This window comes from Strix aluco, chromosome 8 (assembly GCF_031877795.1).
Source record: "Strix aluco isolate bStrAlu1 chromosome 8, bStrAlu1.hap1, whole genome shotgun sequence".
NCBI lineage: Eukaryota > Metazoa > Chordata > Aves > Strigiformes > Strigidae > Strix > Strix aluco.
The window spans coordinates 1,197,608-1,215,171 of NC_133938.1; the positions used below are offsets into that span (position 1 = coordinate 1,197,608).

General features: G+C 42.5%; 1 protein-coding gene across 1 annotated transcript in view; it reads left to right on the forward strand.

The window, feature by feature from the left end:
• Positions 1-17,564, forward strand: part of NEGR1 (neuronal growth regulator 1) — a 290,159-nt gene that overhangs the window by 225,140 nt on the left and 47,455 nt on the right. Inside the window, exons 5-6 of the mRNA XM_074831746.1 lie at positions 1,109-1,229; positions 6,484-6,635. Of these exons, the coding sequence (XP_074687847.1) occupies positions 1,109-1,229; positions 6,484-6,635 (273 nt within the window). The remainder of the gene's footprint in view (positions 1-1,108; positions 1,230-6,483; positions 6,636-17,564) is intronic.

Below are 17,564 nucleotides of genomic sequence, written 5' to 3' on the forward strand. Positions count from 1 at the left end.
AGGTTATGGTCTCTTAATGTGGCGCGCTGAGCGATGGGGGAGATGGTGAAAGAAGCAGACAAGAGGCAGTCAGCATTTTACATGTACATAAATACCTTAAAACAACATCTGGAAAACTGCTTGGGAAAAAATAAACAGATTTTTATTTATAAGTTCTGTGGTTTGGTTTTTATAGCGTTTTTATGATGCACATAAATTATTGTTTAAAAACAGAAAACGTAAAAGAAATTCCAGGGAGAAGGCAATTGTTGTTCAGCCTTTCCTTTGATAATCTCTTTCCTGAGGAATTTGTTGTGTTTTATTTTCAGCTTACGGTTGCCTTTCACTGGCAACTGGAAAAACTGACAATCACTTTTTATCTTTATTTGTACCTGTACTTCTAAGCTTAAAATGTTTATTGATATTTACAATGGTTACTATTTAAAAAGACAAAATACATTTACTGAAACAAATCTGTATCCAGTGTAATACTGGAAAAGTCATGTAGTTACATGTATTTACAGTTGGCTCATAATTGCGAAGGTAAGTTTGTTCTTTTAATATGCAAAACAAGACCTGAAAGGCCACCTAAGCCTGTGGGGTTTACGGGGCATTTGCAGAAGACACAATGCAGAAGATAAGTGGTGGTGGCCCCATCTTTGCCTTGGACCCTGCACCCCGGGCACTGCCGTACCTCTCCCCAGCTGAGGGGGCTCCTCCCTGCCGAGCCCCGCAGGACTCCGCAGCCTCTCAACCAGCACCGGTGTTGGGTCTTCGTGTGCTTTTTTCTGATTCTCAGGTTTTAAATACATCTTGTACAACACTAATGCTTATAAATAGTTATACTTTATGTTGAGTAACTGAGCTGGAAAAACAGCTTTTTTTCAGTATGGGATTGATATCTCTTCATGTCTCAGTTGTATTTTTTACACCAGATACACAGAATATATATCAGAATCTGCTGTGTGGGATAATTTTTACACTGCTGGAAGAAAACGTGATTGAATGTGAATCAAGCTGGAAAACATGCGCCAGGCTGAGAGTAACGTAAAGCGTGCTGAAGAGAAGCGGCGTTAAACAATCTGCATATCTAGATGCAAATATCCATTTTACAATTCTTTTTTTTCAGTTGCCCCCACAATTCAGGAACTTAAATCCAGCGGTGTGGTGCTTGGAGGGAACGGACTGATACGGTGCGAAGGTGCAGGAGTTCCTGCTCCGGTCTTTGAGTGGTACAAAGGAGAGAGGAAGTAAGTAGCTGGTGCTTGCCGACCCCCTCGTGCCGCTGGGGATGCTGCCTGCCCGTGGGGACCAGGGTGGAAGAGAGAGGAGTCTGCCGGGCTGGCTTTGTCCCCTGTGGTGACAAATCCAGCAGGCTGTTCTGAAATTAATGCTGAGCTTTAAACAGTGGGTGCTCGGAGGTGTCGGCTACCAACAGCCATGTTGCATGGCTTTTGGGGGAGTTTTTCAGTTGCCTTGCAGTCATAGTTTCTGCTCAAAAATGAGGTGTAAGCAGGCTGTCCGTGGCTGGGCTGTGATAGTGATTATTGCAATAATGAGTCTAACATTTAAACATGCTTTAGTAATTACCACGTTTTAAGTATCAAAGCCAGAAAGACACTGAAAAGTCTACTAAGAGGATTTTTTTTTTCTTAATTCATCTTCATAGGTTTCCCACTGAGGGTTTTGAGGGTGGAAAGGTTGTTTCACAAACCAGACTTTCAAGCAAACCTTAATGCATATGAATTTTCACCCAGTTGTGCTGTTAGTGGTCTAGGCCACGGGTTTATAGTCCACAGAGCTGCGCAGAGCCGCTGCCCATCACAGCATCCAAGAGGGGGTCAGGGGAGTGCTCCGCTCAAACCCCAAGAGCTGACCCGTGTGCTCTAGTTTTCTTTACAGTCAGCTTCAATTTCAGGTCGTTAGTGCTATGTAATAACAGGCATCTCTGTAGGGTCATCTTTATTTTAAAAATCAGCTCGTTAAACGGGTAGATATTTTTCTTTTTGAATAGAAAGTTTTGTTTCACAGCTCTTAGCTTATGTAAGAGCCTTGTTTCTGTTGGTGCAAAAGCAAGAGGATATTGTCCCTTGTAAGTGACTGTCCATATGCACCTTCTAGTTTCTGGAATTTCCTGGCTTCCAAGTGCTGGGTTTCTCAGCTTGAACATCCCATTAAACCTGGGCGTTGACATGAGAATATTAATGACCGTTTTTCACAGAAAGCCATCTGTCAGCTCATTTCTCACTGGCCAGCTGCTCCCCTCCAGGAGCATTAGCGGCTCCTCTTCCTTCGCGAGTTTTCAGAACAGTCATAACTATTGCACTTCGACCATATCCTAAAGCAGTCTCTAAAACAATATAATCGATCTTTACTATATATAACAGTAAATGTTTTTCTTCTGTTGGCAAAATTCATCTGCATCCTCTTTCCAAGATGTGTCCACACGCTGCAGGAGGTGCAGGAGAAACTTTATGTAGAAAGTATCATAGTGCAGGTTTTAGTGCTCTGAATTCAATTAGCCATTCCCAGCGCCATAATCACCTTTCTATTTATAGCATTGACCAATTCCTTTCTTCAGGAGCGCACTCAGTGCCGTGGTAGCAGCAAGAAAGACTAAGCGGAGCATTTCGGGATGCCCGAGTTGGGCCTCCTGCTTTCTGTTGCAGTTGGTGTTATCACCTGAGCCTTGCTATAATCAGCAAGAAATGTGCTGTCCTGTTGTGCCTTACTGCTCCAATATTAGGTTAAATCTAATGGTCCATCCTTTTTTGCTAAGCTGTTGTTGACATATGCTAGACATATATGACTACAAAGGTACTGGGGATCTCTGAACCCCCACCACGTGCAGGAAAGAGAAAAAGACATATAGCTTTTTTTTTCCTCCAGTGTTACCCCTTTAACTCTGGATGATGGAAAGCCAGCACAGAAAGAGCTTTGGACAGCTCAGTTGTTGTTTTAATGCAAAACTGAGAAGAGTCAACTTCCAAAGGTAGTTCAGAGTACCATGTACGTTACCCTGCAGATAATTTGCAGATATAGTACAAGACTAAATTTATATACTGGGAGTGCACACCCTGCTATATTTTCTGCTAATAGAATACAGAGAATCTCATTTTCTTCAGTTATTCTTGGATTGGGACCTTTTTTTTTTTTGTAGATCTGGATGAATTCTTGAATAAATGAACAGTGGGAGTTAGATCTGAAACCCTAACTATATGTTCAGTGTCTGAAACAAGCCTTTTGGGTCTGTAAACTGCATTGTTGTTACTTAGATTAATGTAAATCCAAACCCACAGTTTCCAGACTCCAGGGATCATCTCATCATAAAATAGCCATTAAAATTAAACATAAATGCACTTGCAGACTACATCCAGTTAAAACGACCAGTCTTCGAGGCAGAGAGCTTGCAGGGCTAATTCTGCCTCATCACCGAGCTCACAGGAGTTGCTGTTCTGTGAGTGCTGGTGCACGAGCATGTTTTGCAGTTTTTCCTGCCCTGGCCAAGTGCAAGGTGAGGAGCCCAAAACCCTGAGAGCTGCAGCCCATGGGCAGTTGTGTGGCTTCCTGGGGCCGGACACCTCTGCTCACCTTTTGTAGCTGAGGAAAGGTGAGGAGAGCTCTCACAGGCAGGTTTTGGAGCATTTGTCTGTCAAAAGCAGTGCCTTAAACTCCACACGGGAGCTGCGCAGACCCTGAGCCAAGGGTACCCCGAGCCGAGAGGGTGGGGCGGCCTGGGAAGGGACTGGAAATTTGGGGGAAAAGTTAGTAAAAGCATCTTAAAATTATAAAAGTGTGTGGCTTCTAAAACTGAACGAGGATTCCCTATGGAGAAGAGAGTGGCTTCATGGCGCTGCCTCCCAGTTTCTGAAATTCCCAACTGTTCAGGTATGTTGTGTTACAGGGTTATGCAGAAATTAGACCCCAGATATTAAACAGCCACGGGGAAGAAGCCCAAAAGTCACCTATCTAGAAATATTAATTCCCATATCCTTGACAAAGCAAACAAGACTTACATTTGAAACAACAGAACTCATTATAATGGCTTAATATATTATAATAACATGAAGGTATTCAAATATGAAACCAAAGGTAGGTACCCCCGGGGGCTGGCACTGATGCATGATCTTCTTTGGATGCATAGGCGTAATCTCTGGAATAAAAAGGAGATCACTCTTCCTTTTATAACTAGTGGTACAAAGCAGTTGGGTGAGGAAGTGTGTAGGGTGGCTGCACACAACTTAAAATGCAGTTCCAGCCTGAGAAGTAACTTGGTAAAACCCAGACAAGGAATAAACGCTGTGTTCAGTCAATAAGCTACGCAGAGCAGCACACGGGAGTAATTAATTTAAAAGTAAAAGCATCTGGTTCTTACAACTGCAAATGTGGATCCTCAAAACTGCTGAGTTTATGCTAACTAATGCCGACTCCTCGGTCCGTTAATTACGTGGCTTATTGATATGCACATCTATCCCATTCCGTTTACTCCACTTCCAGTTCTGGCCCCCCAGTGTCGGCCACTTCCCAGCAGGGACGTGGTGGGAAGGTGACGCCGTCCGAGCTGCCCTGGCAGGAGCGAGGGGAGAGGAGGAGGGAAGGGGTCTGAGCTGGCACCCCTGGCGCTTGTCCTTCTGGCAGCCTGGGGAAGGCAGCAGGTCACATCAGGCAGACGCAGTTAATTTTTTAATATGAATGTCACCCCTGATGGGGCATGGGGACAGCAGAAATCCCAACACCCTGTTGTTTTCTGGACATTACAGCTGTAAAAAAGAGATGCTGCAGGTCAGACTGCAGCTATGGGCCAAAAGGGTGGAGGTGACTTGAAACAGCTGGTAGGAATAGCCATTGGTGGAACTGGAGCCTGGGAGGGGGGCAGGAGAGGGCACGGGGGTGCTCAGGCCCCGAAAGGCAGTGGGAGGGGATGGTGGCCGTGGGGACAGCTCGTGCTGGGGAAGGGGCATTGAGGAAAGCATCTGGCCTGGGGCTGGAGCGAGTGCTGGGGCCGTGCTGCTGAGCCTCCCCGAGCATCGTCCCTGGTTCCGAGCCGTGGCGTGCAGGCAGGGGAGCATCACAGCAGGGTGGGGGGCTTTGGGGCGAAGGACGCTCCTGGGGTTTTCTGCAGCAGAGGCAGAAAGAGGAGGGACAGACACGGATGGTTTTAGGAGAACATCCACGTGCAGCAGCGTGTGTGTAAGTTGAAAGGACAAACTTCTGCCTTGCGCAAGTCTGGAGAAAAGGTGAATCTCCTAACTGCACTGTTCACCCCAAACCAGGTGTCTTGATCCCATTTTTTTGTTTCTGGTAAAACTGTGTGTGTCTATGGGATGTGCTGTGTCCTTTCCCCAACGATGGGCTGCACAGAGCAGACCTGAGTCCTTTGCAGCAACACAAACTGCACGGGGAAGAGAAACCCCCTGCACGTGCCGCAGCATCAAGTGATTAAATGAGAGCAGAGGCACTCGTGTAACGATGAGAAGTATTCAATCCACAATATGCAGAAGTGCAATTAATGATAGACTTGAAATGTTTTTAGACAGAATGTTAAAAGATCGCATTCATTCCCAGGATATATGATTATATCTTTCAATATAACAAACAAAAATTGTATACTTAATCTGGAACTCTGCTCCTCATGTGAAATATAAGGAATTATGAGTAATCAGCTGTAGCTAGTATTTTAATAATATCCTTGTTAGATCAGACGTGGTTTAGCACAACAGTGACATTTAAATTTATCATCTCTTTGCCCCGGCGCAGCAGCGGCGTTTCTGACATGGCTTTGGGAGCAACATCAAAAGACCTGCACAGTTCCTATGAAATTTGGGGTGGGAAGCTCAAAGTCAGGGAAACAGAGACGGGTGAAAAAAACCCTGGTTTTTTTCCTACGTTCCATTCCCTGGTTTCTGTTCAGATTGCTGTCTCAGGGTGCAGTGCTGCTGTAGCACATCTTCCCTAATTGCGAGTCTAATTTGTAGCTGTAGAGGCTTGTAAAATAGACTGTGGTCGCAATCCTACGCAGTCACATTTCTGGCTGCCTAATCCTCATCTGCCATCAGCTGGAGGTGTGTAAGGACACAAGCAATCTCCAGAGTCTGACAAACACTCTCTGAAAGACTTACCATAATACTGTTCTGCCCCAAATAGGGTATTTAAATCTTTAGGTTTGCCCAATTTAAAATCTAAGCTTTGCATGTGAGAATTTATATCCTACCTTACGGCCAGGCAGGCAGGGCCATGGGTGTCAGTCTTTTTCTTTCGACTAGGGCACACAGGCAGAAACTGTTCCCCTCAACACCCCACAGCTCCAGTGTTGCCCATGGCCTCTCCGATCTGCCGCTATGATAATTTTGCTCGACAGACTACATCGGCAGCTTGCAAACAGCTTCCTGTGTTACCAGTTATGTTTGAAAAAAAAGAAATTTAAAAAAAAAAAAAAAAAGAGATAAAAAAACCATTTATTGCTTAGGGTATATGAGTTACAGAAATTTTCTTTTTGCTTTCTAGACTGATCAATGGTCAACAAGGAATTACTATTAAAAATTATAGTACAAGATCACTTCTTACTGTTACCAATGTGACAGAAGAGCATTTTGGCAACTATACATGTGTCGCTGCCAACAAGCTAGGGACGACCAATGCCAGCCTGCCTCTCAACCGTAAGTAACGTGGACATGTGGCAAATGTTCATGGTTGTTTGTTTCCACATACATGGATTCAAAAGCCAAAAAACAGTAGTGTGCTTTTTTTCCCCCCTGGTTTCTTCACAAGGCATATGAATACTGTTGCGTTCCTCAGTGCTGGGAGATAATGCACCTGGTTAGTTATTCCGTGCTGCAGAAGGGTTTCTGTTCTGAAAGTGATGGCATATTTTGGGGGTATTGATGAATCTACACAAAAACCCCACAACTAAACCCAACCCGCCGTCGTGGTATAGAGACAAAATTAGCATGACATAATCTTTATGCTCAGAATAGAAATAACAGATCTCTAAGGTACCACTGTAAATAAAGTTAAAAACTTTTTCAGCTAGTTTCAGGAAGTATGCTGAGCTGAATAACTGGGGTGTGCCAGAGTCCTGCTCACAGGTCGGTTTGTCGGTCGTTGACCTCTGCTACAGAGAAGTCACAGAGGACTTAAATCTTTTGAAAAAGACAATAAGCGTTGTAATAGGCAAAACAAAGCATTGAGATTTTTAGCATGAAGGTTACCTAAAATGAGTCTCAAATGTCCTGCTTGGAAGATATTTTTATCTGTGGATTTGTAGTATTTCACATTTGTTGAATATCTAGCCATCTGTTAGTGGCATCCGAAGATGTTCGTAGTTGAACTTCACTGCTAATCTGTTCTAATAGTGATAGAACTGAAAGACAAAACTTAGAATATAGCCTACGTGCTTTTCTCTACATAAAGATATTCCTTACTGAGTGGAAATGTAGATATTCAGTTGCTTAAATCCTAGGGTTATTGCCTTGTAGCCATGAAACTTCCTTCTGAATATACTTCTGATTATATTTATTGTCAGAATATTCTAAATTACTGCAGAAGATATGTAATAAGGAGAAAATAGCATGAAGCCTTTGCTGCTATTTTACTTAATATTTGAGAAATCATTAACAGAGTGGAAGCAATGTTGCACTTATTTAAAACAGAAAATGCAAGAAGTTAAAACAAAGGAATATTATGCAAGAAGCAGATAGTATTTGGTGTATTTGCAATTCAGAGAAGGTAAAATGAAGGTTTGGTTTAATTTTGAACAGAGCAGAGCTGAATCTGTCTCTTAGTTGCTGCCAGGTTTTTATCAGTTTTAAGTTGTTGAGGTACCATGTAGCCACCCTTAAAAACCGCTTTGAGATACAGAGGTTGAACATGTCATATAAGTACCAAGTACATCGTTACAAGTCATAAAAATAGATATTGTCCGTCATGAAAGAGATGGGATGTGTGAAGCGGAACAGTCTGAGAGAAAATACTGAAATCTGGGTCTGATCCTGACTTCACAGAATGAAATATGGGGATGATACTGGCTCAGAGGTTTGACTGACAGACCAAGATGAAATGTCTTACACTATCATTTTTTTAATCTAGTCAAAACAAGGAGAGGTTTCCAAAAGGTGGGGATCTAGATTTCGGTTGGGAATGAAGATCGTTTGGTGAAGTTTTTCCTCGCTCATAGCTTGCGTTAATGTTATCTAGAAAGTGTATCACTTTAAAAAAAAAAAAAAATTACGGGGTAGCAACTTATTAAGTATGGACTCCTTAATCCTTTAGAGAGAATTTGCTCTTGTGAAACACTACGTACATTTATTTTGTTGGCAACGATAGCTGAACATATGCGCTGGTCCAGGTATGTGTGAGGGAAGCGTTAGCAGTTAATGGTTGGTTACAACATTAGATAGTCAAGTGTAGGGTTAAGTATAATTTGATTTTCATGTTGCTTGACAAATGCTAAAAATTAGATGTTGATGTCTTATTTCAGCACGTATCTTAAACTTAATTGCATTTGGCGCAACACAGTCTGAGATGCAGAGGGGATCGTTAGGGCAGCCGCCAGTAACGGCCGCGGTTCGGGAGCCCCGCCGCACGCCCCGCTGCCTTCCCCTGTGGAGCCATGGCGGGGGCACAAAGACACAGCGGGGTTTTATCAAAACGCTGCCACAACGCGCAGCTACAGTGGGAGCACGTCAGAGCCCAAGCGTGGATGCCTGCACACCTCCCCTGTTACATGTTGGCACCTTGCCCAATACTGCTAAGTAATTGCTAATTGGCTGTTTCTGTCTGCTGTTGGTTGGGTTTTTTTGAAAGAAAAATTTGTATAGCAGAGTTAGAAAAATCTGTATTTTCTTTCTTTGTACATCCCTGTATAATATATAAATGACGTCCTAGCTACGCACAGCTGGGAGCCTTTCTCGGGGACAGAACAAAGCGTATTCTTCGTTATTGGTGTCTGCATCCTATGCAGATATAAAACTCAAGGATACCAGAAAAAGGATTATTTCTTCTACTGAGAGGGCTCTGGCTTTCTGTGATCCATAAAGGCAACCTTGAGCTAATAGAAAGTCATAAAGTGGGTAAAGGGATGTCAGGACAAGGTAAAAGCTGACTTTTTGTGGCTGAGACATGGCCTGAGCAAAGGAGACGGTAGATTAATGGAGCGGTGCCCATGGGGTGGATGGGGCAGGAGGAGAACTTGTCCAGGGTATCACCCATGGCCAGAGGACAACCCCACTGCTGCCGTGAGCCAGGGACACCCAGCAGAAGGTCACCCAGCACCACTTCTGTCCCGGGGACAGATAGCCAGATCGGTTTGCAGAAGAACCTCACCTCTGAGGAGTTATGAACATCCCAGACACCTCAAACATAACAAAATTTATCATATCCCTAACTGAAGACTTGTTGGCCATGTCTAAGATCTAGCTATTAATAATAAATTCAGCAGCTGTAAAATAGAAGGACTGAGCCTTGCGGGAAAAATACAGAGAAGCAGTGGTTTCAATAAATTAATAATGAATGGCAATTTGCTAATTACTCATGGCTAAGTCCTCTGTATCATCCAAATGTGTTGGTTTTTGTGGGTAATCGTATGAAGTACGTAATCCTCCCAGAGCACGGACATGAGGAGTGTCTGTTGGACAGTCCCATCCTGCCATCTATGGGCCTAATTGATCCAATGTTTAGCACAGTCTGCGCTGGCTTTTCTCAGAATTTCTGGTACTTAAGATAAAGAGGAATGTAGTCCTTTCCTGTAAATAAAGCATGGATTTGCTGATTCATTAAACCCAGGAGATGAGGCATTACGGTATGTACCCAGGGTAAGAGGTTCCATCTACAGGGGTGAGGAGCCAACGGGGAACAGAATAGTCCTTTTTTAATTAAGTGGATTTTGCTTTTAAATTAGCACAATCTTAATTCAAGACAAAAGGCATTTTCCTACAAACAAATTTGCAAGGCCATTGTGAGGGGAGAGAATTATCATTAACCACTGGCACTGAGGTAGGTTTATGTTTTTCTCGAGCAGCCAAAACTGAGAGGGTCTCTATTGCTACTAAAGCAGCAACGGCCTTCCTGAGATGTCTCCTGCCCTTGCACTCTCCTGGCCAGCAGACACAGCTGGTAGTGTTCTCTTATCAAAGCTGAGTCGTGGCAGAAGGTTCTTCCTCCCTTTCATCAATGAGGATAAAGGTGGAGCTGTTTCCCAGCCCCTGCTCCCCGCAGCAGGACGTGGGTTGAGATGCTGCCACCGCAAGCTCTTGAGGAGCTGCTGGAGGGAGACCCTGGGCCAGGCACAGGGCTCACCTCTGTGCCACGGAGCTGGGGATCCAGGTTCTATATGTCAGGTTGTAGGGTGAATCGTTTTAGTATCCTGGCTCGGTCAGGGGTGCAACACCAACCCCATGCCTCTGCAAGCCTGGCAGGCACAACTGTCCTCATCTCCTCTGCCTGAACACTTAAATTAGGGCAGAAAACTGAGCAGCTGTTGAAATCGCACATTTTTAATCTGCATGTAGATTTAATCTATATATTACAGAAACTATAAACCTACTTAAGAGACTGTTCATAGAGGCATTAAATTCACTGCTACATGTGTGATCTCTGTGTGTCCCCTGAAGATATGTCATCCACAAAAGTCTGGATTGATGTAAGCCATCACCTCGCAGAAGATGAAAATAATCATTGCTTCTCTAGTAGATACGTTTGTGATTATTCTTAAGTAAAGGTATTATTTTTATTTTCTAAAGAGCACCTCCTATACATTCCCTAGTACTTGTAGGAATGCTATAAATAACTTGTCTGGTAAGTGATACCTTCAGAAAACTTGCAATACAGAGGAAGCATCCATGTCCATTACTAACAGCTGCCAAAGAAATTATTTCCTTTAAATGGCTGGTTATGTCACCCACAGGTGTTACTGCAGTTCAGGTTTATACAGAAATCTTAGACATAATATCGGTAATTATTCAAAACCATAAATAATTGTGAAGAGCTGCATAAAAGGTCAGTAGTGACATTTGGAAGGAGAAGGAACATAGCAAGGTGTGTGAGAGATGTGGTAGTATTTTCTGTGCTAATTTAATTGCTGCAGCTAAACAGAACTACTTTATTGAATAAGCATCCAACTGTGAACTTATGGTGAGTGCAACATGCTTATAAGCTTGTCTCAAACATTTCTGCATGCCAGGAAGCACCAGACCGTGCCCTCAATTTATATGTGTTGATTGCATTGTGTCCTGGTTCCTACATAAAGATTCCTAATTAAACTGCTGTATTAATATTTTTAATACATCAGGCTTCATGTCTGAAATGCAAAAAAAAAAAAAAAAATTCTTCCAAAAATTTAAATTAACTCATTGTAAATTGCACATAATAATATGGATGGTCCTCAGTGGCACTATGTATAGTTGGTGTAGCACTGGCTACGTCTTCTGGAATGTCAAAGACCCGGAGGTATGGAGGGTGTCTGCAGAGTGGTGTAGTGGCCTTGCTATGACACATCTTCTAAATAAGGGGACAGGCAACCATTTTCTGTGGTAGTTCCCTAGCAGTGCCTGCTGCTGTGCCAAATCATGAAAATCAGAGAAAAACTAGGCTTAAGGGGACTTCAGAGATCACCTCAGCCATCTGACTGAGGACACACGATGCTGGTCGGCATGCCTGGCAGTTGTTGGACTTGCTCCCTTTGATTCATAGTGACCCTCCACCATTGGGGTCATTTTATAGACACGCTTCTTTCATGCATTAGTCACTTTTCCTTCATATATAAACCAAGCGTCTTCCTATAGCAGCTGAAGCCTGTTTCCACCCATCATAGTCACCATGGGAAGAAGAGAGAGCAGGGTTTCACAGGAGTGAGAAGAAATGAGGTCGGAGCAGAGGGAGGGAAGGGCAGTGCCATGGCAAAATAATTATCTCCAAGTTCCTAAAAGCCTCTTCTGAAATGGGCAAGGGAATGATCCAAAGTGTGATACTTCCTGTAGCAATAACGCGTGTATTTACCATCATCAATAATAGTGGAGACAGGGTGGCCAAGCAGGCTTGCTGCTAGGACAGGTACCCTTCCACCACCATTTTGCAATGGCGATTTAATGTTGTCTGATACCTGAGCAGCAGATGTATTCCTGAAGTGACTCTTCTTAAACCTTAAAGGTTTCTGTCTGCACTTACTCCTCCAGCTTTAGTAAACTTTAGTTTCTTTTTCTTTTTTTTTTCTTTTTTTCATTATTTTTTCTTTTTTTTTCTCCAAACATATTCAGGAGCTGGGATGGGAACTTCTTAAACTTATACTCTCTGGAGCCATATTTATAACGAAGGGGCCATGCGATGCAGCTGTGCTGCGGGGACTCGGTGGCAGAGGCTGCACTGCTCGGGTCGGTCACTCGGTCTTGCAGCCCAAGACCTCCTTCAGGATCTGCATTTGTTGTTCCGCCTGGAACGAAGCTCTCCTGGCACAGATGAGGTTTGGGCTGCATCGCTGGGTGCGCTCCCCTCTCCATGGCACTGACCTCGGGACCTCCCGTGGGAGTTTTCCTGTATTGCCCAGGCTGAGCATGGGCCTTGCAAGGCTGGTGCTGCCGCAGGAGGTCCTTACTATCAGTAATTTTCACGGCTTTTCGTTATCGTGTAAAGACTGCTTGGGTCATCATGGTTTGGTGCTATTGTCAACTCAGCACTTTCGTTTTATTGACTGAGAAATCGTATTTTAGTGTATTTGGATGTGTGACAGGTTTCTGATAAGTTTTAGCTCAATAGCTTTGCCTGGCCTACCAAATTTGACATTTCTAGAAAGAAATGTACTCTCCAGGGAAATTCCCTTTGGGTCCACAGTTTCAGCCGTTGTCCAATTATCTAAGAAAGATTTTACTTTTCTCTCTCCCAGATACCGGTCTGCAAAGCAAATCAAACTTCAATTTGCATAGTTCTGGGTTATGTCTCAGCCAGGCAGTCTGGTCTGCACCAAAAAAAAAAAAAGTATATAGCTATATCTATATACATATAAAAGTTTAAATGAAAATTCCTGTACTTGTTAGGACCCTATTCAAAGACTGCCGCAGTCAGTCAAAAGACATTTATTGATTTAATAAGGTTTGAATCAAGCCCAAAGTCTCCTGTAGACATCACTGTGCAGAGAACTGGTGCCACAGACCTAATCTTTCATTGGGGGTGTCCCTTCCCATCCTGCCCCCGGAGGTGCCATCACTGCCGGATCTGCTCATCCAGCTCCTGCTGAGCGCGCAGGGAAGGTCTCTGCCTCCACGTTCCAGGAGGGTCGATGGACAGGGAACAGATTTGAAATCCATTCTGGGAACTTCCAACTCATTTGTAACGGGGTAGTCACACGTCTGAGCTGTCATGCTTTCTTATGACTTCTTACCGGCTGCAAGGGACATCCCGGCCCACACCCAAAGGGTTTCATGGTGTCCCCTTTATAAAGCCAAGCCAAGTCTTTGTGTGATGCATTGTCCCATCTCAAAGCTGTGGTGTACCTATTCCGTTACAGACTGAAGGTGATTTTGCTTTTTTCCCCCTCTGTGTGTGCTCTGTTTTCACTGATGTGGTTTCTGGCCTAAGTCCTTGGTTTTGCTTACCATGTCCAAGTTGGCCTAATAGGACCAGCTGCTGCAGGAGAGGTGATCCATCATGGAAAGGACCTGTCCTGGAGATGGAGACTGGGGCAGACACCCAGCTCCTGATCAGCGTGTTGAAATTCAGGGAATTGGAGAAGCAGGGTTATAAATCTGGGAGTCAGTTCCTTGTGGACCTTTCTCAAAGATCAAGGTATTCACCCAGGGCGTTTTAATTGAGTGATTGTTTTCCCAATGGAAAACAACTCTCTGAAAACTTTCAGCCATCCCCATGGGATTCATGGGCAAGGCAAAAACCTTTCTTCTCTCCCCGTTCTTGCACAGGGTGAAATGCAGATGTACAATGCAGCTGAACAGCATGCAAGTGAAACAGTTTTCTTTACATCACAAGTACACCTGGGGAACTAATTTCATGAGATATTGCTGAGGCAAGGAGCCCAGCAGAGTTAAAAACTTGAATTCATATATTCATACAGAATAAAATAAATGGGCAAATCCTCCATTTATGTAAGTCATGATAATTCTGTTAGATGTTGGGTTTGAGACCCTTCCATATGGATGCCAACTGCTGCTCCAGGTAACAATTACTGAGAGTTAAGGAGAAGTTTTCTTTCAATCCATTTTCCAGTTTGAGCTTTATTCTGAATTATATGACAATAAGTGACTGAGATGGGATGAGGGAGAAATAACCTGTCTGAGCAAGGCCAATAACACGTGCTTCTCCTTGACATTTAGAGGAAACTTTAAAAGCCTGAGAGTGCATCTGTGTTTGAGAGGGGAATAAAAACAGAAAAAAACAAAAACCCAAACAAAAAAACCCCAAGCCCATGATCTTTGCAGAAGTTGCCTTTATGTTACGTTTTGTTACGTTTGTGTTTATATTCTCAAAATGTGCAATTATAACCATAGGCACATATCTTACTGAACTGGAAAAATCAGGGAGGTTGAAGCATGTCTAAATGTTCATCTTAGGTATCACTTAATTATGATTAAAACATTCAAGGTCATATGTGGAACTTATTTACAGCTCGCCACTGAAGGCAGCAGCTGCCCATGTCCCAACCAGGGTGAGGAGCACCGACGGTCAGAGCTCTGCCTGGATTTGTGTTTCTTTTCAGGGGACAGAAAACCTTGAAGTAAATTAACTTTTTAGAAAAATTGGAAATCCAAAGAATACCATGTATAACAAATGGGATGAGGGCTAGAAGTGGTATAATGTAATGATACGTGCATTACAACTCAATCTGGAACACACACTTCAGCCTTGGCCTTGAAAATATTGCAGAATGGAGGGGGAGGTTCATAAAGGAGTGATAGAAAACAAAGGACAAAAAAATTCCCATGTCAAGAGATTAAAGATTATTACTGTCTATGTGCTAAAGGAAAAGAAGCTTATTGAAATATTGGCTAGTCTAGAGAAGGTATGTTAGGATGTTTTTGTCATAAAACAAGCCCAAGAGATCTTTTACTTACACTAATCAGTGGCAAATTTTAAACTTAATGCAAAGCACTTCTTCATTAAAATATTAAGTGTAGAACTTATTTTCATTGAGACCAGTTGCTGAGACCAAAGCTCATGGAGCTTTAAAAAGGAATTAGCTATTGATCAAGGATATCAAGAATTTTCATGAAGATCACAGAATGGATTTAAAACCCAAGACTTCAGTATTTAAGCAAATAGTCCAATGGGTTGGAAAATGCTTAACTGAAATAATTTACCAAATAAATTCTAGGTTATTTAACAAAAGCATTTTCTTGAAACCAAATAATGTTTATCTGAAAAGCATGTGTGCTTCTATTGTGTCAAGTGTCCCTAATTTAGAGATTAGCAAAAAAAGACAGAGGCAATCTCCACAGCTTCTATTTGCATTTCCCTGAGAGCTGCTACATGTTCCTAACCCTCTGAACAGTTTGTGAACTGAAGAAGATTAGAAAGGAGAAAAAAAAAAAAAAAAAAGGGTTTTTTTGGCTACAAGAAAGTTAAAAAATAGATTCAGAGATTTAAAAATGAGAGCTCTTTCAGTGAACCCACACTATAAACACTAAATAACTGCTGTACTGAATCACATAAGTAACAAAATGCTGAGGTATTTCAATAAGCATCTGAAATAGAGAACTAAATTAATGTTATCCTTAATTCCACCTATAGGTTTATATGTTGAGATTTTGCCTGGAGTTTAAATAGTAAATTGAGCATAAAAACTTGCTCTTCTCAGGGCTTTTCCAAACCTCAGGTGAAAGATGTTAGCATCAGATGCTTAGATTCTGCTTGCAATATTAGAAAATACTCAGTGAAACAGACCTGGGATGAATTTTTCCGAAATGTACTTTTTTCCAAACATTATCACAAGTAACAAAGCTGGTATCTTGACTTTAAAATGTTCTGCTATGAAGCATCTATAAGAGTAATCTAAATTTTACTGTGCAGTAGGGTGCTGTTACTGTTATAGACCTTTTTTTATAAATTGGCCTATAAAAAGATATTCAGATCTCTAGACGAGGCAATATTTAGACTTACTAACTTTATTCAAAGATAAAACACAAACCTGAGAACTTGGTAATTTAAATGCTGTTAATTTACTGTTAAAGGCTATTCTGAGGCAAAGAATAAAATGTTTAAATTACTGGGGATGTGAGGAGGAAAGCAACAAATCTCATGAAGTAACCCCACAGTAAACTAAGGCACACCACAGTACAGCAGTCATGTACAGCTTTTATTTATTTAGCCAATAAAACGTACATCTGGTACCAGCCCCTTTTCTTTGCTAATGCTATTGTTGAGCTTCCCACAGTGCTGCAAGGAGATGAGAAAATGTCTGTCAGACTGGAGAAACTAACTTTGGAGTCAGGGTCCAACAAGGTTTTATCTAAATCAAGAGAGATATCAGAGGCTTTTAAACTATGATTTTACAGCTAAAGGTAGTTAGTTCTGTGCATTTCTTCATCTTCAGCAAGGTAATTCACCTTTCTTCTTAACCTAGAGTTGAGTTTAAAAAATAGATTCCTGCCTATAGCAGAGCAGTATATTGTATAAAGTATGGCTGTTTTAAAATAGTACTTTTAATTAATGACTAAGTGGTTGACATTTTGAAGCAAAATAGCACTTTTTGGAAAATCTGAAATCTGAATGCAGATTTCTAAATTAGGATGCGATGTGAAAAAAAGATTAAAATTTCCCTGCACTGCTTGTCATCATCCTGTCTGAATTTCGGTATGTCACCCATCAGACATGTGGTTCTCCTACTAAAGATATTTTGCAGCCAGTCCAATTCTGTTTGCAAATGAAAGGCTTATTCTTGACCTTTTGGCATTTACTCTCAACCAGCAGTTGCTGAAACTGCTCCCAGGCTCTGTAAATATTGTTCCCCAGTGCTGTGTGCGGCCTCAGCAGATCATCATGTCCAGGACATGCAAGTGTCAATGCAAGGGAGAACAGTAGTTCAGCTCTTTATGGTCTTTGTTAATAGCTGTTATAAAAAATACCCTAAAAGCTTGCATTACTTTAACTAAAATTCCCAGGCCAGGGACAGAAACCATCACCCCCCAGTTTGTATGAAATTTTTGCCTGGGACTTTTCTTGGACATAAAAATACTTAGTGCATCTGTAGCTACTGACACTCCTTTTGGAAGGAGCTCTGGTTGGAGCTCATCACAGAGCTGCTAACGACTCTTAATTTTTGCTGAGTTTGCCCAGAGTTCTGGAGCTGGCACCTGGCTGCGATGCTGCACATGAGGACAGAGTGAAAGGAAATCGCCCTTGAAGGGAACATTTGCGCAAAGGCTGGGAGGGGGTTGCTTCCACATGTAAATCAGTGCGATAAAGCGCTGCTTGGGAAAATAAGGGCTTAGGCTAAGGGATGGAGCTGGTCCACAAATGAGTGGGTATGACTTTGTCACGCATAAATCCAGGCTGAGAGAGGAGGATTTCTAACCCTTAGAACAGCTGGGTTCTGCAGCAGTCTTTAACGGAGAGCAGTGGGGCAAGCAACTGGAATTATTTCAGCAACG